The sequence below is a fragment of the Nerophis lumbriciformis genome, linkage group LG17 (assembly GCF_033978685.3).
Source record: "Nerophis lumbriciformis linkage group LG17, RoL_Nlum_v2.1, whole genome shotgun sequence".
NCBI lineage: Eukaryota > Metazoa > Chordata > Actinopteri > Syngnathiformes > Syngnathidae > Nerophis > Nerophis lumbriciformis.
The window spans coordinates 21,188,059-21,213,661 of NC_084564.2; the positions used below are offsets into that span (position 1 = coordinate 21,188,059).

Genomic DNA, 25,603 nt, shown 5'->3' on the forward strand with positions numbered 1-25,603 from the left:
CAGTTTTTATGGATCTAACTAAAGCATTTGACACAATTAATCATAATATTTTAATCAAAAAACTAGAACGATATGGCATCAGAGGGTTAGTCTTAAACTGGATAAGAAGTTATCTAATGAACAGGAAACAATACGTGAAGGTAGGCGAACACACCTCTACAACGTTAAATATATCCTGTGGTGTACCTCAGGGATCAATACTAGGACCTAAATTATTCAATCTATATATAAATGACATTTGTAAAGTTACAAAAGATTTAAAGTTAGTATTATTTGCGGATGATACAACAGCGTTTTGTTCAGGAGAGAACACACAGAAGATACTACAAATAATAACAGAAGAAATTAACAAATTAAAAAGATGGTTTGACAAAAACAGACTATCGTTGAATCTCAGTAAAACTAAAATAATGCTATTTGGTAACAGTAGAAGAGAAAGTCAAACACAAATACAAATAGACGGAATAGAAATTGAAAGAGTAAATGAAACCAAATTTCTAGGTATAATGATTGATGATAAATTGAACTGGAAATCTCACGTAAAAAATATACAACATAAAGTAGCAAGATACACGTCAATAATGAATAAAGCAAAACATGTTCTAGACAAAAAATCACTTCATATTCTCTACTGCTCACTAGTGTTACCATATCTGAGTTATTGTGCAGAAATATGGGGAAATAATTACAAAAGTACACTTCATTCATTAACGGTGTTACAAAAAAGATCAGTTAGAATAACACATAATGTTGGATATAGAGAACACACAAATCCTTTATTTATTGAATCAAAGATTCTGAAATTCTACGACATAGTGAATTTGCAAACAGCTAAAATTATACACAAAGCAAACTATAACCTGCTACCCAAGAATATACAACAATTCTTCTCAAAAAAAGAGGAGAAATATAATCTTAGGGAGAAATGTAATTTAAAACATTTGTATGCACGTACAACACTTAAGACCTTCAGTATATCAGTATGTGGAATTAAATTATGGAATGGATTAAGCAAAGCAATCAAACAATGTACTAATATGATCCACTTCAAGAAACTCTTCAAACTTAAAGTGTTTACAAAGTACAAAGAAGAAGAACCATGATAAACATTCTGAATTTATTTAACTCATCCATTCTTTCATTCTTTCACTCACAAAATAATCTTACTTATTTCAACATATGAAATGTAACTTACTTCACCAATTATTATTTATTTACTTATTTTATTGTGATTACTTATGGAGTATATTGTGAATAAATTGAGAACAGGAAGTGAACAAAAGTTTTAGCAACTGTTATGTAAAAGAAAAGGGGTAGGATTAAATAAGCTCTGCTTCTTCCTACTCCTTTTCGAACATGTTGAAAAGAGAAACTGGAGATTGTGATGTATCATGTTGTATACTTGCATGTTCGAAATAAACTCAAACTCAAACTCAAACCACCAGGTGTGAATGAACGATGGGTTCTACATGTAAAGCGACTTTGGGTACTTAAAAAAGCGCAATATAAATCCCAGGTATTATTATTATTATCTTTCTGTGTGGAGTTTGCATGTTCTCCCTGTGACTGCGTGGGTTCCCTCCGGGTACTCAGGCTTCCTCCCACCTCCAAAGACATGCACCTGGGGATAGGTTGATTGGCAACACTAAATTAGCCCTAGTGTGTGAATGTGAGTGTGAATGTTGTCTGTCTATCTGTGTTGGCCCTGTGATGAGGTGGCAACTTGTCCAGGGTGTACCCCGCCTTCCGCCCGAATGCAGCTGAGATAGGCTCCAGCACCCCCCGCGACTCCAAAAGGGACAATGGATGAAGCGGAAGCCTTAAAATGGATGGATGGATGTAGCAACATGGTTGTTAACGTTTTGGAGAGCACCAAAGGCAAAGGGACTTCTGTTTGTGTGCACGCATTGACAGTTAGGCTAGTTGTTTGTGTAAAAAAGAGATTGTTGAGCCTTTACCCCCTTGTTATGTTGGTTTTATACGGGGGCTGTCAAAGTTCACGCGATACCGCGTTAACTATAAGTTCCTCTAACGGCGATCATTTTTTTAACGCGTGATTAACGTTTTTGAACCCTGGCCCATTCTGTAGCTTGGGGAAATATGTAATGGCGTTCGGGTACTGTTGAATCACAAGCTCGAAAATAGCGAGCAGAAATGCACAAAGAAAGGGGGACCTTATGGAAATCTCAGATCCAAAGCCATGGCAAGTCGTTGTCCGGACAAGACAAGACAATTTTACCTTCAATCGCGAACGCTGCTGGTGCGCATTGCTGCTCATAGAGAGGAGGAGCTTCACGTCCGTGTTTGGATAACAGTTGAGTGCATTAATAACATAACATGTAGATTGTTACTCAATCTGCTTTAGTAAGATGGAATATACGCTCAGCAGAAACAAAAACGAGAGGAAGTCTAAAGTCACTTTTATCACACACGTACGGTTGGCGGCTTCACAATAATGGTGCTACGCTTCACATCCGGTCTAACCAACAGAACAACGAAAACATTTTATTCTGGGATATTTCTACCTCGACAAATCTTTTTTGGCAGATTGAAATTGAGTGTATTGTAAAGGCAGTGGCGATATGGAGGAGGAAGATTGTCTTTGAAAAAGCTTGTCTTCTTCTTCGCTACCACTGAGATTAGGTTTAATACTGCAGGCATGTCTGCCACTGCCCTCTGCAGCCCATATCGGGTAATCACAGTTCATGACACAATATTACCATCGCTATGGTATATATTTTTTTATACTGTGTACTTTCACCCCAAAGCAAACCCTACCACAGCCACAAGTACTATACAGGACATAGTACAAACACTGCAGTCTCTCTCCTGAAACAGCTCATTTTATACTGGGTGATTTTAATCATGGGTCCCTAAAGAAATCCCTGGCAGTTTTTTATCAATATGTAACTTGTCCAACCAGACAGAACAAGTCATTAGATATCTGTTATGGCACAGTAAAAGATGCATATAAATCCATCTCCCTGCCTCCCTTAGATCATAACTGTGTGACGCTCCTCCCAACATCCATCCATCCATTTTCTACCGCGTGTCCCTTACGGGGTCATGGAGGGTGCTGGAGCCTATGTCAGCGGCACACGAGCAGAAGGCAGCGTACACTCTGGACAAGTCGCCACCTCATCGCAGGGCCAACATAGATAGACAGACAACATTCACGAGATGAACTGCGAGGAGGTGTTTAAAAAGGTACACCAACGTCTTCATATACAGCCGTAAATTCCTGGCAGTAAACTTGCAGAAAATAGTTCTTCTCTCTGTTTACATTGTCATACTTTGCATTATTTTGTTACAATTTATTCAGCAATTCTTACATTTTCCTTATTTTCGCACCTTAATGTTAAGGTGTTTGTAATTTTTGAATATTGTTTAAATTGATTGTTTTCCATGCTTGTGTTGACATGTCCTTTCCTTTCTGCCTTAACAGCTGAGGGGATTATAATCAGAGAAACGTTACATTTGAAATAATGTTTACATTTAATATATTCTTCCTTTGGTGCCTATTTTTGCTCGGGCATAAAGAATATAAAAAATGATCAATATCGACCAATATAAAACACTTATATCGTGATACAGTTTTTAGCCATACTGCCCAGCCCTATATATATTTATATATTTTTAATTCTAAAAAAATGGTAGTTTTCTTTTTAAACAGTGGCAATGGTTAATGGAATAGGCCTATCTCAAGACCACAGAGCCATAACTAGGTTTTCTTTGATTGATTTTATATATATATATATATATAGCCAGATGAGGTGGTTCGGGCATGTGGTCAGGATGCCACCCGAACGCCTGCCTTGGGAGGTGTTTAGGGCACGTCCGACCGGTAGGAGGCCACGGGGAAGACCCAGGACACGTTGGGAAGACTATGTCTCCCGGCTGGCCTGCGAACGCCTCGGGATCCCCCGGGAAGAGCTGGACGAAGTGGCTAGGGAGAGGGAAGTCTGAGCTTCCCTGCTTAGGCTGCTGCCCCCGCGACCCGACCTCGGATAAGCGGAAAAAGATGGATGGATGGATATATATATATATATATATATCAGTGACGTGCAGTCACTAGAGGCAAGTGAGGCCCCGCCTCACCTGCCAACATGGAAAGAAAAAAAATGTAAAAATAAAAAAATATATATTAAATTGTTAAATGTATCCAGTGATTATACTATAAAGTTATTTTCCATTTAACTTCACCAGTTTTAGATTATTTTTATTCAAAATCGCTGAATTTTCACATTTGCCGTTCAAATACTGAGAAGAGACGGTGCGGTGAACAGCAGCCAGTTGAGGCACGTCACTCAGTAGCGCCTCAACATGGATTGCGGACTCGGCTAACTGCTGGCCTGCTGTGCAGTGAGACCGTATTGCTATATGAATTATATTATACATTTCCATAGTTTAGTTAGCTGAGGTATATAATGTACAGTGTATTTTGTCAACAACTGTATGTGTGTAACGTATTTCTTGTGCTGAGCGATCATAAAACGGCTGCAAAAGACGCACTGGGTGAGGCTCGCAGTAATCCGCCTCCTGCACCCCCACCGTAGAATTTGCACCCCCTGACGGGAGTGTTATATCAACTAAAGCCCACACTTAAACTTTCCACGTGCAAGATTGAATCTATTTAAAAAAATGTATTTCATAAGAAGCCAAAAAGTGCAAAAACAATAATGTTCGTGTTGGAGGAGTTGTGAATGACTGCAGGGTCACAACATTAGGTACACCTGCAGGCTGCAGGTGTACCTAATTCACAACTCCTCCAACACAAACATTATTGTTTTTGCACTTTTTGGCTTCTTATTAAATAACTTTTGTAACCTATTTTTATGGGCTTTCCTCTTTGTGATGTTAAGTTCCTGTTATGCGCTGTTATACAGTATATGCCTTGAGCTCTTATTTTGAAGGCGCTAAGAGCGAAAGTGGAGCGTAGGTTTTTGAAAGAAGGTAAATAAAGTGGTCCTCGTGTAAACTGGAGCCTCGGTGTTTGTTATTTTGTAGTTTCATGCAGTATAGGCGACATTTATAAACCCTCGGTTACACTTTTTTAAATAGATTCAATCTTGCACGTGGAAAGTTGAAGTGAGGGCTTTAGTTGATATAACACTCCCGTCAGGGGGTTCATTAATCCAGCACAACAGCGGCGCATGGACTTCATTTATAAGGTAAGACCATAATAATGTTTTTTTATTAAATGTGCTTTTTTGTGTGCTACAGTTTGTATGTGTAAAGTTAAAGTTAAGTTAAAGTACCAATGATTGTCACACACACACTAGGTGTGGTGAAATTTGTCCTCTGCATTTGACCCATCCCCTTGTTCACCCCCTGGGAGGTGAGGGGAGCAGTGAGCAGCAGCGGCGCCGCGCCCGGGAATCATTTTTGGTGATTTAACCGCCAATTCCAACCCTTGATGCTGAGTGCCAAGCAGGGAAGAATGCTGGTATGAGCTTTTAAACATAACCCGTTAACTGCTGCCAATCAAATGGTGAATAAGATACTCTTGAGGGTTCATATGTTTGTAAATCTGACTGTGATGAAGTCAGTGCCTCACAAGCCATGAACCTCACCGCACGTCACTGATATATATATAGATAGATAGATAGATAGATAGATAGATAGATAGATAGATAGATAGATAGATAGATATAAAATAGGGAATTTTGTTGAAGCTTAAACCAATTATTCATGTTTACATTGTTTCTTATGGGGCATTCTGGTACACTATACAAACCTTTCAGTTTGCAAGCCATGTTCAACAACCAATTAAGCTTGTTAATCGAGGTTATAAATAATAATGATAAATGGGTTATACTTGTATAGCGCTTTTCTACCTTCAAGGTACTCAAAGCGCTTTGACAGTATTTCCACATTTACCCATTCACACACACATTCACACACTGATGAGGTTACGCTATATTAGCACAATACTCCATAATAAATGTGGTAAGAAATTGCTTCTAAATGCCAGAGACACCCAATAACCCACAATAAATACATTCTCACATTTGTATTTACTCTAATTTGCATTAGTGTCCAAAATTATCCGCTAATGTGTGTGGAAGTCATTGTGGTATAAGAGGTGCAAAACGCCATTGGGCCACTAGAGGGTAATAGAGGTTAACAGTCCTTGTGCTACTATTCTCACTTGCAACTGCTTACACTTGAGATTGTGACAGCTGGATGTATTGCAATCAAAATCCATCCATCCATTTCCTACCGCTTGTCCCGTTCGGGGTCGCAAACAAGACTATTACTACTAAATAAAGCTTACCAAAATATTGTTAAAAAGAAGCAGGCTAAATATATTACAGCTTTTCCTCACACATTAATTTCAGACATCATCGTTCCACCTGAGACAAATGTTTAATAAGTGGAAGCAGCACAACAACACAATCATGTTCCTCATATATGTGTTTTATCATTCTGGTCATTGATGTTAGGCTTATAAGTAGACTGTTTTTCTATCAATAGTACTGCCTGGTCAATGTCAAAACACACAACTCACACTGTTAAAATCTCATTAAACAATCCACAAGATGCAGGTTGACAAAAGGCAAGAGAACAAACTAGTGATCTGATCTCAAAGTTCGATGAGGAAGTCGTGGCAGCGCCACTTTCTAAAGGGATATGGTGAAAGTGTCTTATGAAACCGCAAGCTCGTGAAAAAAAAAGATGCTATAGCATGGGTGGAGAGTGGGTACATAAATAGACCATTAAAAAAAGAAAAAGTACAAAAAGTTGCTCCAAGTTGTAACGAAAATATTTGAAAAACTATCCAAAGATGCTGGAGAAAAGTATGGTTCATGTTGTACTGTGCAAAAAGCCATCAAAGTGTGTAAAACTGTGATGTTGCCATAGAAACGTGTGCCATTGACCAAAGAACGGGGATCCATCCATCCATTTATATTCGACTAAATTGTTAAGGGGGCCACATTTCCTGAAAGCTACGGACCGGGGGGCCGAACTTCTGCCTTCACTATTAGTCTTAGTTTGTGTATTCTGGAGAACCATCGTCCTCTCTCGTAGACATTTGATTTTAGTCTTTTTTATTTTGTCAGTTACAGGAGCGCTCCGTTTTTTTTAAGGCCCTTCTGCAAAAAGGTGAGTCTCTCACAAGTAAGGGAAGACCTTCAATGGAGCCTTGAGGAACACCACTAGCATAACTAAAGAAGTAAACAAGCTAAACTGACACCTCAGTTACATAAATCACATTATGAAAAAAATGTGTAACTGCCAAAAAGGAGAGGACCAAAAGGAGTGCCTTGAGGAACGCCTCAGTTATGTAATTTAAAAGTTTAAACCAAAGTGTTGCTAGCAAGGTGTCAAAGTCAATGAAAAGATCTGCCAATGTGTTTATAGTAGAGATGTCAGGCAGGCCGATATTATCGGCCGATAAATGCTTTAAAATGTAATATCGGAAATTATCGGTATCGGTTTCAACCTCCCAATTTTCCCGGGAGACTCCCGAATTTCAGTGCCCCTCCCTAAAATCTCCTGGGGCAACCATTCTCCTGAATTACTCCCGATTTTCAACCGGACAACATTATTGGGGGCGTGCCTTAAAGGCACTGCCTTTAGCGTCCTCTACAACCTGTCGCCACGTCCGCTTTTCCTCCATACAAACAGCGTGCCGGCCCAGTCACATATTATATGCGGCTTTTACCCACACACAAGTGAATGCAACCCATACTTGGTCAACAGCCATACAGGTCACACTGAGGGTGGCCGTATAAACAACTTTAACACTGTTAGAAATATGCGCCACACTGTGAACCCACACCAAACAAGAATGACAAACACATTTCGGGAGAACATCCGCACCGTAACACAACATAAACACAACGTAACACAACATAAACACAACAGAACAAATACCCAGAACCCTTCGTTGCGGGACGCTACAATATACACTCCCCGCTACCACCAAACCCCCCCACCTCAACCCCGCCCACCTCAACCCTCCCACCTCAACCCTGAATACGGAGGTCTCAAGGTTGGCAAGTATGCTCTAGTACAGTGATTTTCAACCACTGTGCCGCGGCACACTAGTGTGCCGTGATATATTGCCTGGTGTGCCGTGGGAAATTATGCAACTTCACCTAATTGGTCCAAAAAATATTTTTTGCAAATCAATAATCATAATGTGCCGTTGTCTAGTGCCTGTGCTGTGTACAGCTTGGCAGGGTAACCAGCAGGTAGTTCATTGCTTTGTAGAAGTCGGAACGCGTCGAGGATAGTTTGTCTTGATCCCAATAGGCAGAGCACAGCGGGAGACAGCGTGCAGGTAAAAAGGTATGTAACGCTTCAACAAATCAACAAAAGGCAAGTCCCGCTAGGAAAAGGCACTGAAGCATTGGGATGGCTATGTAAAACAAAAGTAAAACTGAACTGGCTACAAAGTCAACAAAAACAGAATGCTGGACGACAGCAAAAACTTACAGCGTGTGGAGCAAAGACGGCGTCCACAAAGCACATCCCGTACATGACATGACAATCAACAATGTCCCCTCAAAGAAGGATAGCGTACGCACAACTTAAATAGTCTTGATTGCGAAAACAAAGCAGGGGCGGGCAATAGCACTCAAAGGAAGGCGTGAAGCTGCTACAGGAGAACACCAACAAAACAGGAAGGGTCACCATAATAACAGCGCAAGACAGGAACTAAAGCAATACAACAACAACAACTCCAAATAAGGCACGACAACCTGGTGGAGTTTAATTTTTTAACCTTTTCTGCTGGTGGTGTGCCTCTGTATTTTTTTTATGAAAAAAATGTGCCTTGGCTCAAAAAAGGTTGAAAAACACTGCTCTAGTATACTCTGGAATGAAGCTGTGTGCCTTCATTGTTTTTGTAGCTGTTGTTTTGAGGCATGTTTAAAAAAAATAATAATAATGCACTTTGTGAAAGTCAAAGTATAGTATTTCCCATAGTTGTAGTGGGGATTAGGATTATCTCAGGGAGAGCATGTCCCAAATTCCAAGCTGCTGTTTTGAGGCATGTTAAAAAAAATAATGCACTTTGTGACTAAAATAATAAATATGGAAGTGCCATGTTGCCATTTTTTTCCATAACTGGAGTTGAAGTTGTTCTTTTATTTTGGAAAACCTTGTTTTTGATTGATTGATTGATTGATTGATTGATTGATTGAAACTTGTATTAGTAGATTGCACAGTACAGTACAAATTCCGTACAGTTGACCACTAAAATGGTAACACCCGAATAAGTTTTTCAACTTGTTTAAGTCGGGGTCCACGTTAATCAATTCATGGTAAAGTTACATTGTTTAATGCATCCAGCGGGGCATCACAACAAAATTAGGCATAATAATGTGTTAATTCCACGACTGTATATATCGGTATCGGTTGATATCGGAATCGGTAATTAAGAGTTGGAATATCGGATATCGGCAAAAAAGCCATTATCGGACATCTCTAGTTTAGAGTGGTCCAAAATGATTGTCTCCCAAGTTTTGAACTGAACCTGGTGTCATTCCCGGGCCGGACTTGGCTCCCTTGTTGCCAGTTGAATAGCCCTGTCATAGACCATGAAATGAACCTTAGAGCTAAGCGAATCAGTCAAAAAACGAGTGGTGAATTGTGGCTATCGTTGTTCTTTTTGATTGTCGTCACTTCTTATTGTTGACTGAACCATCTTGTACTGAGCAGCCAGGACACAAAGTTACACAAAGCAGCCGAGTTGCCTTAACGTTGTTCAGACAAAGACAAATGGTTATTGTATTAATAATAATTAAATATTACTATTATTATCATCATCATTATGTTGTATCATTGTTGACTACGCCATATTGTACTGAGCAGCCAGGACAGACGCTTGCATACTTACCGCTATGTTAGCTACGTAACATACGTCCTGGCTGCTTAGTACAATTTTTGACATAACTCGTCCTATTGCCAGTTAGAAGCAAGGTGTGTTTGTTTTTGTGTTTATATGTGTAACATGGTTATAGTGGTCATTTACGTTGTATTTCCTTTTTACTCTTATTCATTCAGTGTGTATGTGTAATTATGCTCCTTTGCCTATTTCTAACTACTGTATGTGGTAATTTTAAATATATTTATTCTATATTTTCTTACTATATTGTATTGCTTTTGTATTGTTTATTATATGTTTTCCTCTTTTCTCGTGCTTTTGAGTGTCCTTTTTATCGTTTCTTCTCAAAACTGACCGAATTGTGGCAGTTTTTCTTGTTCCTTTTCTTTATTTAGTCATCTCTAAATTATTCTTTTATCATATCATTGGGTTTATCTTATTTGTGTTGTGATTATTTTAATCCTAAATTCCTCACACGCTTATTTGTGCATACAAAGGGCAAACACATTTGGCTCCTTGGTTGTTTTTTACTTCTGTTATTTATTTATTATGTTCTATTATGTTCTATGTTAATTAGTGGAATAAACACGTTTAAAAAACGTAACTTTTGTGAACAAATAATTTCCCTTGGGGATCAATAAAGTTCATCTAAGTCTAAGTTAGGTCAACAATAGAAAATTAATAAAAATTATAATAATAAAGTACCCACTCATTTCTAACAGATTCCCCAAGTTGGCTTATGCAATTTGGCTTTGTGGTGCTTGGTTCGTTTGGTACACACACCTATGTCCTGGCTGCTCAGCACAATATGGCAAAATAAACAAAAAGTTTGTTCAAAGGTGCTATTTTTCACACTTTTTTCAGTTACAATTTACTATATTATTTTTGGAATAGATGATTAGAAATGTGTGGAGTCACAATCGTTTGATAAAGATTTAAATATCAAAACAAGTTCCACTGAACATAAAGGAAGAAGCAGCCACTTTAGTGCTTTCATTATAACAAACAAAAAGAAGCAGCAACAACAGAAAATAAAGGAGATAGATATATGTTAAGAAATATTTACGACGAGCACTGTTGTCCGGAAAGAACAGTTTGCTTTAAACAAGGTCTATGAAGAAAATAACCACCTTTTTTTAATCTATATTTTTATCTTATTGGTAAATTACGTCCACATGATATGAGATGCATTTAAGTATCAGAAGTGGTCAGCATCCAGTAACTGCATGCACTTTAAAATGTTACACTTGCCGCACTGTTGTTCACAATTAACTCATCAGTGCTGTTTGCCATCTATTACTAATACAACATTGCTGCCATATACTTGTTAAGAAGTGTGGTCAAAGAGAGCAGCACTTTTCTTTTCCACTATCTCATGCATTCCAAATCATTATTACAATGAAAAAAGGGAGTTAAAAGTAGCTTTACTCCAAATATTGCCTGCTTCCAATGAATGGCTGTCATCATTGCGATTTAGGTAAATAACCGCTCCAGCTTTTATTAATAGAGCCTTTGTGGCTAAACACCACAGATGATGTTGCTTCTCTTTAAACAACAAACTTGTACTGCTTTCTATTATGACTTAATTATCTTACTTTCTGTTATGTAACTTGTTACACATAGTCAAAAGTGTGGACAGTTTTTTCATGCAAATTTTTTGACTGTCAGTGTTGCTATTGAGATTCATGCATTATTCACTGAGAAATTAAGGAAGGAATTCAGGTAAATAAAACCTGCCATGGCATACGCAATTAAACTTTATGAAGCTTAAAGCTAGTGTTAACTGCGTGCAGCCAGGAGCCGCGTCTCCTTTTGCAGCCCTGCATCTTGGTCTTGCTCCCTGTTCTCCACTCTAGCGCTCTCCATAAAGTCTGCAAAATCCATGCTTCAAGTCAGTGCCTATTTTTCTATGACAAAAAAAGGGCTATGGCAAAGCAAACAAGGCAGAACCAAAACAAACCAGGGCTCCACCAAGCACCAGAGGCGGGTAGTAACGCGCTACATTTACTACGTTACATTTACTTCAGTAACTTTTTGGAAAAATTGTACTTGTAAGGGTAGTTTTAATGCAACATACTCTCTACTTTTACTTAGGTATTTTTGTGAAGAAGAAACGCTACTTTTACACTGTTACTTTGAGTTTGAATTAGAGATGTACGATAATGGCTTTTTTGCCGATATCCGATATTGTCCAACTCTTAATTACCGATTCCGATATCAACCGAATTAACACATTATTATGCCTAATTTTGTTGTGATGCCCCGCTGGATGCATTAAACAATGTAACAAGGTTTTCCAAAATAAATCAACTCAAGTTATGGAAAAAAATGCCAACATAGTAGTGCCATATTTATTACTGATGTCACAAAGTGCATTATTTTTTTTAACATGCCTCAAAACAGCAGCTTGGAATTTGGGACATGCTCTCCGTGAGAGAGCATGAGGAGGTTGAGGTGGGCGGGGTTGGGGGGGGGAGGTGTTGAGGTGTGGGGGGAGGGGATAGCAGGGGGGTGTATATTGTAGCGTCATAGAGTTGAGTTAGTGCTGCAAGGGGTTCTGGGTACTTGTTCTGTTGTGTTTATGTTGTGTTACGGTGCGGATGTTCTCCCGCAATGTGTTTGTCATTCTTGTTTGGTGTGGGTTCACAGTGTGGCGCATATTTGTAACAGTGTTAATGTTGTTTATACGGCCACCCTCAGTGTGACCTGTATGGCAATTGACCAAGTATGCATTCACTTGTGTGTGTGAAAAGCCGTAGTTATTATGTGATTGGGTCGGCACGCAAAGGCAGTTCCTTTAAGGTTTATTGGCGCTCTGTATTTCTCCCTACGTCTGTGTACCACTACGGACAGCGGAGTTTTTAAAAAGTCATAAATTTTACTTTTTGAAACCGACACCAATAATTTCCGATATTACATTTTAAAGCATTTATCAGACGATAATATCGGCAGTTCGATATCATCGGACATCTCTAGTTTGAATCCAATCACTACATTTATTTATATCATCATTATATGTATTACAAACGTACAATCTATTGATGACTTCATGCAAAGACCTATTCATTGGTCGTGTTAGAGACAATTCTTCCAGCAGGCGCTGTCACAATCCAATATAAGCACGAGTAACGTTTGACTAAGGCTGGGCGATAAAACGATATAGATACATATTGCAATAGACACGTAATCGATATCAGTAAAAAAATGCGTTCAATAAAATGTTCTATAAACTATTTTTTTTCTTTGACAGAAGAAACTGGAAATGGCAAAGCAAGGTTGGTTGCAAGAATAAAGGCACTGGCGAACCGAATAAGCAGGAAGTGTGAGGGACACACTAACAGCCAATTAGGTATCAGTATCAACTGTCTTGATTTGTTGCCCCATCTTGTTGTCTTGCGGTTGATTCTCTGCATGGAGTGAGAAGGGAAACTAAAAATGACTCTTGCAGACAGCAAATAAATTGTGGATTAAACTGGGAAAGTCACCTTGACAGTATGATAGCTTTTTGGATTTTGTTAAATGAGGACCAAGAAGTTTGTATTCAATAATACCACACCACCTTAACCCCGTTCACCATTGAGCACAGCTGGCACTAAACCTGCAGAAATAGTTCTCAGGTGTCTCAATGTTTACATTTTCACTGTTTTGTTACACTTTATTAAACATTTTTCATTTTCTCACCATCATTTTAAGAGGTTATTCTTAAGTGATCAATGTGATTTTAGAATTTGTTTATATTGTTAAGAGCGTTTTCCATGGTTGTGTTGACATTTCCTTTCCACCTTGGTAGCTGAGGGGATTCTAATCAGAAGAAGTTTAAATACAAATGTTCGTTGGCACAGGGGTTAGTACGTGTGCCTCACAAAACCAAGGTCCTGAGTTCAATGCCGGGTTCGAGATTTTTCTGTGTGGAGTTTGCATGTTTTCCCCGTGACTGTGTGGGTTCCCTATGGGTACTCCGGCTTCCTCCCACCTCCAAAAACATGCACCTGGGGATAGGTTGATTGGCAACACTAAATTAGTCCTAGTGTATGAATGTTGTGTATCTGTGTTGGCCCTGCGATGAGGTGGCGACTTGTCCAGGATGTACCCCGCCTTCCGCCCGAATGCAGCTGAGATAGGCTCAAGCACCCCCAGCGACCCGAAAGGGACAAATGGTAGAAAATGGATGGATGGAACATTTAATATATTTTTCTCCTTGTACTAATTTTCCATAGGTTATTAAAAATGTCAATAGTTATTGATATTGACTGATAAAAAACACAAATAGTGATACAGTTTTCAGCCAGCCCTATGTTTGACTCCTTTCCGCCAATCAAATCAATCAAACATGACCGCACTCGAACTACACACTGCAAAAAGTGACATAACGTCGGACGAGACAGCACAACTCTTCAAAGTTTACCTTACAAACTAATAAAAATAGCAATTATATCATGCGCTGTCATTTGTGTCAGGAGAAATGTTCACATTTTAGCCTACAATAATTCCACTTCCAACTAGAGGAAACAAGTTGCTGTAAGTTGTGTAAATGCTCACATTACCTCTGGTATCACATCATAAGTGACTGTGAAAAGTGAAAATAAATTCAGGAGTCACTGGACACCCTATGAAAAAAAAGGAAAACTGACGAAAGAAAAAAGGACATTTCTATCAGCCCAAAGCATACTTGCCAACCCTCCCGGATTTTCAGGGAGACTCCCGAATTTCAGCGCCTCTCCTGAAAACCTCCCGGGACAAATTTTCTCCCGAAAATCTCCCGAAATTCAGGCGGACTCAGGTCCATGAGGACCTAAGTCTGCTAACCCACAATATAAACAGCATACCTGCCCAATCACGTTATAACTGTAGAATGATGGAGGGCGAGTTCTTGGTTTCTTATGTGGGTTTATTGTTAGGCAGTTTCATTAACGTCCTCCCAGCGCGGCAACAACACACATCAACAGCAGTCACGTTTTTGTATACCGTAAAGCAGTTCGTCTGCCGTAAACAGCAATGTTCTGACACTCTTAAACAGGACAATACTGCCATCTAGTGCATTTGAGGAAAGCACTTTTGTGAGTGCCACACATCAATGCATCATCAGAGAAGGTGTTCAGCATGGTTCGAAAAATAGTGACAGAGAATAGAACAAGGATGGACAATTCAACCCTTAACTCAACAATGAGTAGATGAGTGTTATGTGTGTGTATATGTGTAAATAAATGAACACTGAAATTCAAGTATTTATTTATATATATATATATATATATATATAATAAAATAAATAAATAAATAAATAAATAAATAAATAAATATATATATATATATATATGTATGTGTGGGAAGAAAATCACAAGACTATTTCATCTCTACAGGCCTGTTTCATGAGGGGGGGTTCCCTCAATCATCAGGAGATTTTAATGGGAGCATTCACATACCATGGATTATATAGGGCACAGAGTGGGTGGGTACAGGCTGGTGTAGGGGCGTGGTGATTGGCTCATGTGTTACCTATATATATATATATATATATATATATATATATATATATATATATATATATATATATATATATAATAAAATAAATAAATAAATAAATATATATATATATATATATATATATATATATATATATATATATATATATATATGAAATACTTGACTTGGTGAATTCTAGCTGTAAATATACTCCTCCCCTTTTAGCCAAACCCCCAACCACGCCCCCGTCCCACCCAGACCACGCCCACCCCCTCCCCCCACCTCCCGAAATCGGAGGTCTCAAGGTTGGCAAGTATGGCCCAAAGTGCTGCCATGCAAGCCCTGAAAGAACATTTTGAAGATCAAGATTACATTTCCTGCAATTGGGTGCATTTGTACAATATATTTTACCTTTAGATTTATTCTCATCGACTAATCTCTTTTGGTTGTCTTTTTGACACTTACATGTCGCATGTAATCTACCACATCATTTTTTGTTCTTTTTAGTAGATAATTTTTATCATTGAAAATTTAATGTCACATTCTATAACATGCAGGTAAAGAACTCAGAAAAACGTTTCCCATCTGGCAACTCAATCCTTTGGCCACGCCCCCTCGGGTAAGATGCTTCCTCTGTTGTGACCTCTGTTTACACCCGTCACGTCAAAAATATACCTTGAGAATACTTGAGAACTACAACTGGTGCGGAATTAACAGTATTTGGATTGTAATCATTCAAATATGATTAGCAGCAAAGTAGAAAGTCGTCAACGTTGTGGCTCGAAGAGACGAACGCAGGCATGTAAGCTAGCGGGATGATGCTAACTAGCGAGCTTGTTTCAGCGCCCCCACTTTATCGTCTCCCTGTCCTGCAACTCAGTACAGCATTTAAGCAAGAGGAGCACCGATTACCTGGGGCAGAGGCAAGCGTTCAACAAATGTTGTTTCGATTCTATTTTTTTGGTATTTCATTTAAAAAAAACAACACGGAAATTATATTTTGACGCAAAAAAGAATGTTGAAAAACGCGGATTTCCGCATTTTCGGATATTTCGCATTACTCAGTACTTCAGTAGTTTTTTTTCACTGAATACTTAATATTTTTCGGACTATAAGTCTCAGTTTTTTTCATAGTTTGGCCGGGGGTGCGACTTGTACTCAGGAGCGACTTATGTGTGAAATTATTAACACATTACCGTAAAATATCAAATAATATTATTTAGCTCATTCACGTAAGACAGTGGTTCTCAACCTTTTTTCAGTGATGTACCCCCTGTGAACATTTTTTTAATTCAAGTACCCCCTAATCAGAGCAAAGCATTTTTGGTTGAAAAAAAAAGATAAAGAAGTAAAATACAGCACTATGTCATCAGTTTCTGATTTATTAAATTGTATAACAGTGCAAAATATTGCTCATTTGTAGAGGTCTTTCTTGAACTATTTGAAAAAAAAGATAAAAATAACTAAAAACTTGTTGAAAAATAAACAAGTGATTCAATTATAAATAAATATTTCTACACATAGAAGTAATCATCAACTTAAAGTGCCCTCTTTGGGGATTGTAACAGAGATCCATCTGATGAACTTAACTCTAAACATTTCTTCAAAAAAAAAGAAATCTTTAACATCAATATTTATGGAACATGTCCACAAAAAATCTAGCTGTCAACACTGAATATTGCATTGTAATGAATAGAATAGCCTACTTGATTTGATGTTCAGTTTATGAACTTACATTCATATTTTGTTGAAGTCTTATTCAATAAATATATTTATAATAGGATTTTTGAATTGTTGCTATTTTTAGAATATTTAAAAAAAAATCTCACGTACCCCTTGGCATACCTTCAAGTACCTCCAGGGGTACGCGTATCCCCATTTGAGAAACACTGACGTAAGAGACTAGATGTATAAGATTTCATGGGATTTAGCGATTAGGAGTGACAGATTGTTTGGTAAACGTATAGCATATTCTATATGTTATAGTTATTTGAATGACTCTTACCATAATATGTTACGTTAACATACCAGGCACGTTCTCAGTTGGTTATTTATGCGTCATATAACGTACACTTATTCAGCCTGTTGTTCACTATTCTTTATTTATTTTAAATTGCCTTTCAAATGTCTATTCTTGGTGTTGGATTTTATCAAATAAATTTCCCACAAAAATGCGACTTATACTCCAGTGTGACGTATATATGTTTTTTTCCTTCTTTATTATGCATTTTCGGCCGGTGCGACTTATACTCCGGAGCGACTTATACTCCGAAAAATACGGTACTCATATTCAATTATTTGGAGGACTACTTTTTACTTGAGTCACATTACTCTAAAGTAACGATACCCTTGAGTACAATTTGTGGCAATTCTACCCACCTCTGCCAAGCACACAAGCACCAATGACATTCTGGAGGTCATCAAGAGGCGAGAGAAAAAAGTGTTTCTAAGCCAGAGAGGGCGAGCAGCGGTCCAAGTTTTCAAGTGAAAACAGATCAATGGCTCGCTGCAAAAATGTACTGCGTCATGTTTTCTCCTTGTCACAATGCTTTAGAGTTTCCTAAGTGATTTTTTTGTTTCCTGAAAGAACAACCAGTCTTGTGCAAGACTAATAAGCTGTCCCTTCTTTCAAAACAAAATGAGCTTATGGTTGAAATTATTGGCTTTCCGTCCAAAAACTAATTATTTTCTAAGAGATATGTAGCCTTAAAAACATGAGTCTTCATCTTGTAATGAGGTGACAAGCAGAGCTGTATTTGCCTCATAATCAGCAGTAATTGTCCCCCACCCCGAACCCCTCCCACAAAAGACTATTAACCAAGTGGAGTGTTTATCAGTCAAGGAGTCATGGCTGCTCGGTGGATATCCAGCCAGCCTTGTTAGCATTCGAGTGGGAGGCGGCGAAAGGGGGCAGAAGGGGGAGAGAACGGGAACAAACAACACAAATGATTCCCAGCAGGAGAAACGGTGCTTATAAATTCCGGCCGGTTACAGTTAATTGCAACCATGGTTTCACTTCGCCCGCCTGCAGCCTGTCGACGAAAAAGAAGCAGATGAGCTCCCTCACCTGGTTTTTCTTGGGGTTCAGGGGGATCCGGAGCAGCTTCTCCGCCGTCTGGTGCAAAAAGTGCGGGTCGAGCACTCGGATTTGACTGACGTCACCAAGCCAGATTTGGGGAGGAGGCTTCCAGAAGCCTTTCCTGACCTAGGGATGTAAACAGACGGAAAGATAGGAAGGAGCACGGAGATGCAAGCAAGCTGGTAACTCCCTTATGGCTGGAGGCGCCTCCACGCGCATAATAAGCAAGTAATGATCCTGCAACTCTTAGCGGCTCTAGCAGGGAGCTACTAGCAGGACCTGGGTCCATGATGGAAAATGCACGTACACACTTGCATTACTGAGCCCTTAAGTGCTTGTCCTGATATGCTTGGCCAACAAGGGTTAGGAGGGGAAGCAGTAAACGATTATTACTGTACCCTCTTCTCATTGTAGAGGATCTCCTTGAGCCACCGTAGATCCTGTTGCTTGAACGGCACCAAGACCATGAGGGTGCCGGCCTCGTTGTTCAAGCCTGGGTTGTAGGAGGCAGACTCGGGGTAGAAGAACCTCATGGTGGTCTTGTTGCCTACGTCTTCCTCGTAGCCCCTTACGGGAGAGTCGTTCAACCTGGGTTAGGGATTTTAGAGGTAAAATCACATGGTTACATTCTACTAAGGTCCAAATACTACGTGAATATCTCAAATAAGGGTGATGTTTGCTTATTTTCTGTCCGATAAGATAATTCTTCTCACTAAGCAGATTTTATGTTAGAGTGTTTTACTTGTTTTAAGTGTTTTGGTCCTAAATTATCTCAGTAAGATGTTACAGCTTGTTGCTGAGATTTTATGACCTATATTGAGTAAAACATGCTTGAAACTAGAATATCAACTGTTGCAAAGCTGTGTCATCAACACTCACAAGTATAAAACTACTTTTTTAAAGTAATCATTTCTTATTTCAAGCATGAAAAAAAAAAATCATGACTTTGACACAATTGTGTCTCATATTAAAACAGATGACAGCCAAATGGACTTTGCTGTTTTATTTTTAATGAAACAATAGAAAATATGTACTCCTATAGTAGTAAAATTGTTATTAGTGAGAATATACTTATTTTAAGGTATTTTTGGGTTAATTGAGGTTAGCTAATTTTACTTGTTTTGGAAAGTCTTGACAAGCCAACATTTCTTGTTGCATTGACAGATAATTTTGCTTAGTTAAAATAAAACACCCCTAATTTTTTTCTTTTTTTTTCTTGTTTTTGAACACTGATTTTTTGCAGTGTTTAAAATTGCGTGTACTATTGGTGGGTGCGTTGCGTGTGATCTACTAAGATTTTGTGTGCAATTAATAACTGCTGCAGACTGCCTTATTTAAATAAGGCAGTTACCATGAGGACAATCATTTATTGCACATTCAGGTCGCCATGCTCCTACCTGTGGCGTTTTGCTATGTTTTAAAACATGCAATTAATAGACCGTTATTCAACACTTTTTTCTGGGGATTTTAGAGGCAGTCCTGCAGTGCATCTACTGTACCACACAATCTTTTTTGCGCACTGAAGGTGCGCTCATGGAAGATGCTGGCACTTACTACGAGCGCCCACTGAAATGTTAAAGGCGCAAGAAATTGCAATACAGTTTTTTCATATAGAAGATATGTTGATAAAATCTCTTCTACATGGAATAACAAACATCATTAAAAAAAACGCCAGCAGACACCAAAATGCATCAATGGAATTTGTTTTAATCACCTTAAGTCATCCATCAGCTAAAAAAAATATAAAATAATATTACTGAATAGACTATATGTCTAATATTTGTATTTCTGACACTCCGAATATGTTGAGAACTTGCACGTCCTTTCTAGACGTACTAATTAAAGACACAAAACAGCGGCTGCAGAACAGTTTCAGTCTTGATAGATCACACTGCATGTGCTAAATAATTGTATTTGCATTTTCTCCTCCCAGTATTGTGGGCTTTCAGATGATTGGCATATATTCTTCATATTCATAAAGACTATCACGCTAAATGATTAGTTTGCTTACTTAAAGGGATCATATTTATATATCTTTTTTCTACATTTAAAACACTACCATGTGGTCCCCATCACATGTAATGGTGGTTCTTTGGTCAAAATGTTGCATGTATTATGTTTTACAGACAATCTTCAAGCCGCTTTCTGACCCTCTTTTCAGGATGCGCCGTTTTGTGGGCAGTGTTATTTATGTGGCTGTACTTTGACAGCGTCTTCTCCCCGTCAGCCATGTTGTAGTTTTTAGCGCTTCCAAATGTAGTCTACTGACAATATAAGTTTGAACTATACACTACTTTGTATTAGAAATGGCAACAGCGCAGGATTAATATGCATGTACGAGCAAGTCTGCCACACAATGGAGAAAAAGAAGTAGCTTATTTACCACAGTCAAACTACAATGACGGGCTCGTGCAAATTCCCTGACGTCACATGTTATAAAATCCTTACAAGTTGTGCAAATTCCAAACGGCTCGTTTGGAGGAAGTATGAAGTAAGGCAAGATTGTTTTATTAATAAAAAATAAAGAAAAAGAAAAGGAGCAACAGAAGAAAGCTCATTTGTTGTTCTGAACATAATGTTTTGCTTTTCATGTTTTTTACTCACTTTTTGCAAATGCATTACGACCAATTTTGCAAATTGGATAATCACATGCCCAAATTAATAGATTCCTTTGACAAAAACATAATTTACAAGGTATTGTATTTACCAATATTAAAATGTACAGGTAGCACATTGTATACAATAGTACAACAATACATACAGTACACCTAAAGTTTGATGTAACACGGTCTGATATAACGCAATGCTCTATGTAACACAATGTTCTATATAACGCGGTCTTGCCATGGACCTCCAATTTTCACCCGTTTTTTTTCCCTCAAGAGTCAATTGCGTTGTTTTTCACCAAATAATTAATTATCAGTACTGGTGGATAGTGCCTGCCCCATTCTGTGACGTGGGAGCACAATCCACCCTTCACGTCACTTGGGGGCACTATTCACCAAAACGTCATCGTCACTGTCATCAACCCTCACAGTGAGGTAAAGCAGATGGACAAACGTTTGTTTACTTTAAGTTTCCGTCGCACGGGATGTTCGATTTTGCTGGGCTCTTTTTTTCTTTCGCCTGTCTACATCAAAAGGTTGTCGTTTCTGAAGCGGTTCATTGACGCGTAGAACTGCGCCGAGACAGGATTATGCAGCCTCAACACTCAAGCAAGAACGAAGCACATCGCAGAGAAGGATTTAAACAATTTTAAGACAGTCACGCTACTGTTTACCGTCAGCAAAACAAACTCACAAACTTAAAGGGGTCATATAATTTGTTTCTATTTTTAAAACACTTAATTTTGGTCTACGTAACATGTAATGATGGTTCTTCAGTAAAAAAATTGTAAGACATATTTTTGCTCCCTTTCAAAACATCTCGTTTTGAGAGACGGAGTTGTTAGATTCAAATCAACCCCTCCTCACCACGCCCCCTCAAGCTCAGTAAGCATTCGCCCCCGCCCGGCAGAAATGTTTTGTGTTTTTTTTTAGCTTTCTAGCTTTTGTTGTACACTTTGGACATCGATGACCGCCACCAGCCATCTGTTTTGAGTGACTTTCACGCCAGCACAACATTACAGATGAAATAACAAGATCAGCGTACTCACCGTGTTTTGTTGTAGGCGTGATAAGGAGAGTATATGCGGGCGGACAAGAGAAAGGAAGCAGACGCCACAGGACATATCCATGTGTATATTGACAATAAAAACTTTCTCTGCTGCTACTTTGAACACTTGTAAACAATGGAGGCTCAAGCCAGCTGCAGCAAAGTAAGCCACGCGACAAGCAAGATCGCAAATGTAACAATGGATTATATTACTAACTGGTCCCTTGCCAAACACAATAGGCACTGATCCATTTAAAAGTCGTTTTTAAGGAAACTATTATTTATTATTATATTTATTTATTTTGTCGCAGGACGGTGTGGTGTGTATGGTCTTACATTAGAAGGCTAAGCTAGCTACACAACACCTCAAGATAACAATGCTAACGTTCATTCACACATTTTTTACGTACTGTTATTACTTCCCTTTTCATTGTCTCCTCTATTGCCATAAATAGCCACCGACTGCACCATTAAATGTAGTTTTTCAGAAAATCCATCTTTTTGTGAAAGTTTGTGGTTGAAGGAGAACTATTAATTACACACAATCGAAGCGACTTCTTTACAGATTAAGGCACATTGTGTCACACGCTATTGTGACACCAATTACATGCACTTGTTTGTCACATTTTGTTTGGGCGGTAAGACCATGTAGGTGTTCAGTGTTTGGATCAGGTAATTGTTTTTTCCTTTGTGTCTTGTGTTTTTCTTTGTTACCTCCCCTTTGTTTTCTGTTACAGACATAACCACTCACTAAGCCGGGTATAATTGCCAGGGGGTGCTGCAGGTGTGCGTAATAAACAGGCCTATTTAATCACACCTGTACGGGCAGGAAGGCACCAGCTGATTCTTCGTGACACAGGACCTCAGATTCATGCTCTGGATTCCTCTTTTCAATTCCAGTCCCTGTACGACCTTTCGCCTTCCTGCCCAGTATAGTCTTCCTCCCGGCTCAGGTAGCCACTCTGTTCTTGATTATCATATTTTACCTGTTGCAGTATTTTTCGCGGAGCAATCTTTTGTTCCTTTATTTTATGCACCGTAGTTTTTTGTTATCTAGTTAAGTGTGGCTCTTTATCCCTGTCTTGAGCAATAAAGTCATTTTTTGTTCTTACTCCTGCCTATGTTTTTTGCATCCTTGAATCCGCTAGCCTCTTTGAGAGAGTATCACCAAGCGCGACACATTGCCACGAATCAGAAAAGTTAAAAGTAAGGCACTTTTTACTTCAGATGAGACTAGAAGTTTGTGTAGTGGCTTGCGCTGGTTGAAGCAAACAGAGAATTTTCATTCATTGGGTTTCATCGTCGACATAATGTTGTACAGCCGGTTTTGCATACATTTAAATTGGCTGACTAACGGAAGGATGTTTTGGTAAATGTCTACCATGTATGGATACTCTGCTGACGTGACACTCAAAATTCCAAACAGACCGTTTGGAGGGAGTCGGAAAGAAGGCAAGATTGTATTATAAATATCTGTGCAATGCCTCCACGGATTGATTTGACATTTTCGGGTCTTTTGCCAATCCCAAATACACATAAGCAGTTGCCATCAGGTTTTGCATAATAGGGCCCCTTTAAACCACTAATATATTAACGTTGTTCCCCCAAGGGGAAACTGGGTAACACACGTCACACTGACAAAGCTTAACCTATTGTTACTATAACAATCGACAAGGTTAATACAGTTCACTTCTCTTTCTTCCCCTCCATTTATCTGCTTTCTTTTGTATTTCAAGTTATCATTACATATATGCATTGTTGCATTTGAAACAATTGTATTGTTGATAATAGAGGTAAATTATTGTTATTACTCATTATCAATAGTGCTATTTCTATTAGTATTTGTATCGCTCCATTTGTAGTGTAATAATGCTCATTGTCACTTCTGTGTTTTTAATATTTACTTCACTAACTGCTTCTTTGCTATCACTTTTACCGTTATATTTGTACATATCGTATTTGCTAATGCTGTTCTGTTGTTTTTGTGGTTATTATTGTTGTGTTTGTTGTTCTCTCTCTGTCTTATCTCTCTCTTGTCCCCGCAATTTCCCCCTCTGTCTTCCTTTTTTTCCTCTTTCTATCCCCTCCTGCTCCAGCCCGGCTGCGCCAAATAATACACATCCATTTAATGAAGTTTAATACAAATAAGGCAGCAATAGAAGTATCCCACACTTCTCTTTTGTAAAGTAAATCTGTACAGCCGATATGGGCATCTACATCAACACTATGATTTGCCTGAGTAGCTGGACAGGACAAAAAACACCCTAAAACAAACAGTTTCAAACCCCTGCTGTTTTCATCACATAAATCAGGATCATTTTGTTGTATTATTTTTTCCCCCTTCTCTTTACTAAGAGACAAATCAAAATTTTCATTATTATAATAGGATGATTTATACCAATTAACTAATAACCCCTTGACCATGTTTAATTGCACGGAAGCCTTAAAAGTTGTAAGTTGTGTTTGTGGCACAACAAGTCAGATGATGCCAAATTCTAAGGCATGCAATAAATCCTGACCATCAATAGCCTACTTGGCCCCGGAAATGCTTCTTTTCACAGAGGACAGAGTAGAAGAGAGGGAAGGGGCCGAGTTTCGTTGATGGGGGGACAAAAATGCATTGTCGCCACGCCAACAGGCTGGCTGTTTGAAAGCGGCTTAGAACAACTCAATGTGTCCATTCCAAAGGCCGTTAAGGCAGATTCGAACTTGCACATTCATGCCCAACAACACAAAAATGTTTTCTCTCACTTTTTCTATTCAGAAAAAATACATATTTTAGTGAAATATTGTTAACTGCAGAGACAAGTTAAAAGCGTCAAATTTCAAGTCAAATTTTTGACGATTGTATTGAGATCACTGGTAAACAATACTCAGTTTTTTTCTACATGATTTAAAAGGGAACAAATAACTAGATGGCATTACCAAGTGGATTGCAGGAATTATTAGGAGAAACGATGCTTACCGAATGACCACATCATATTTGTTAATGATGCCTCCTAAGGAAGTGTTTTTAATGGCGAAGCCATTGCCTATGACAACACAGGTTCTGCATTCGAGGCTGAAAAAAAAGGACAGAACACGAACATACTGTAAAATGGGACTGACTTACGAGACCTAAAAAAACAAAAAACAGTCATATTTGTTGTGCAACCTATGGGTTGTGGTCTGTAAGACATGCTAGCATACATAAATATCACAGTTTTATAACATTTTTCTATATCTTTATTTCTTCATTTAATAGGGAAAAAAATAATACAGGCAATAAGAAACAGACACTTTTTTTCTATTCCGCTCTCACAATTAAAAAAAAAAGGAAAACATAAAATTTCCCCCTTGTTTTATAGACTTTCGAAAAGTGGTCAACAACTTATTTACAATTAGTTGTCCTGACAATGCCTCTGCAATGATGTTTTGTTCGATGGCGGCCAGGTTTTTTGTTAACAAATTTTGTGTACAGCCACTGTCTTGGGCACTGAGCTGTGTGAGAAATTTCAAACACAACTTATTTATTTAATTGTTTTCATTTTCTAGCTATTTAATAAAAAATATGAATACCGTATTTTTCGGAC

At 38.5% G+C, this 25,603-nt stretch overlaps 1 protein-coding gene across 1 annotated transcript in view; it reads right to left on the minus strand.

Annotated features, from left to right (window-relative positions):
- st3gal4 (ST3 beta-galactoside alpha-2,3-sialyltransferase 4) overlaps window positions 1–25,603 on the minus strand; it is a 67,508-nt gene that overhangs the window by 2,391 nt on the left and 39,514 nt on the right. Inside the window, exons 7-9 of the mRNA XM_061972717.2 lie at window positions 24,997–25,092; window positions 18,776–18,965; window positions 18,366–18,503 (exon numbers count right to left, since the gene is read on the minus strand). Of these exons, the coding sequence (XP_061828701.1) occupies window positions 18,366–18,503; window positions 18,776–18,965; window positions 24,997–25,092 (424 nt within the window). The remainder of the gene's footprint in view (window positions 1–18,365; window positions 18,504–18,775; window positions 18,966–24,996; window positions 25,093–25,603) is intronic.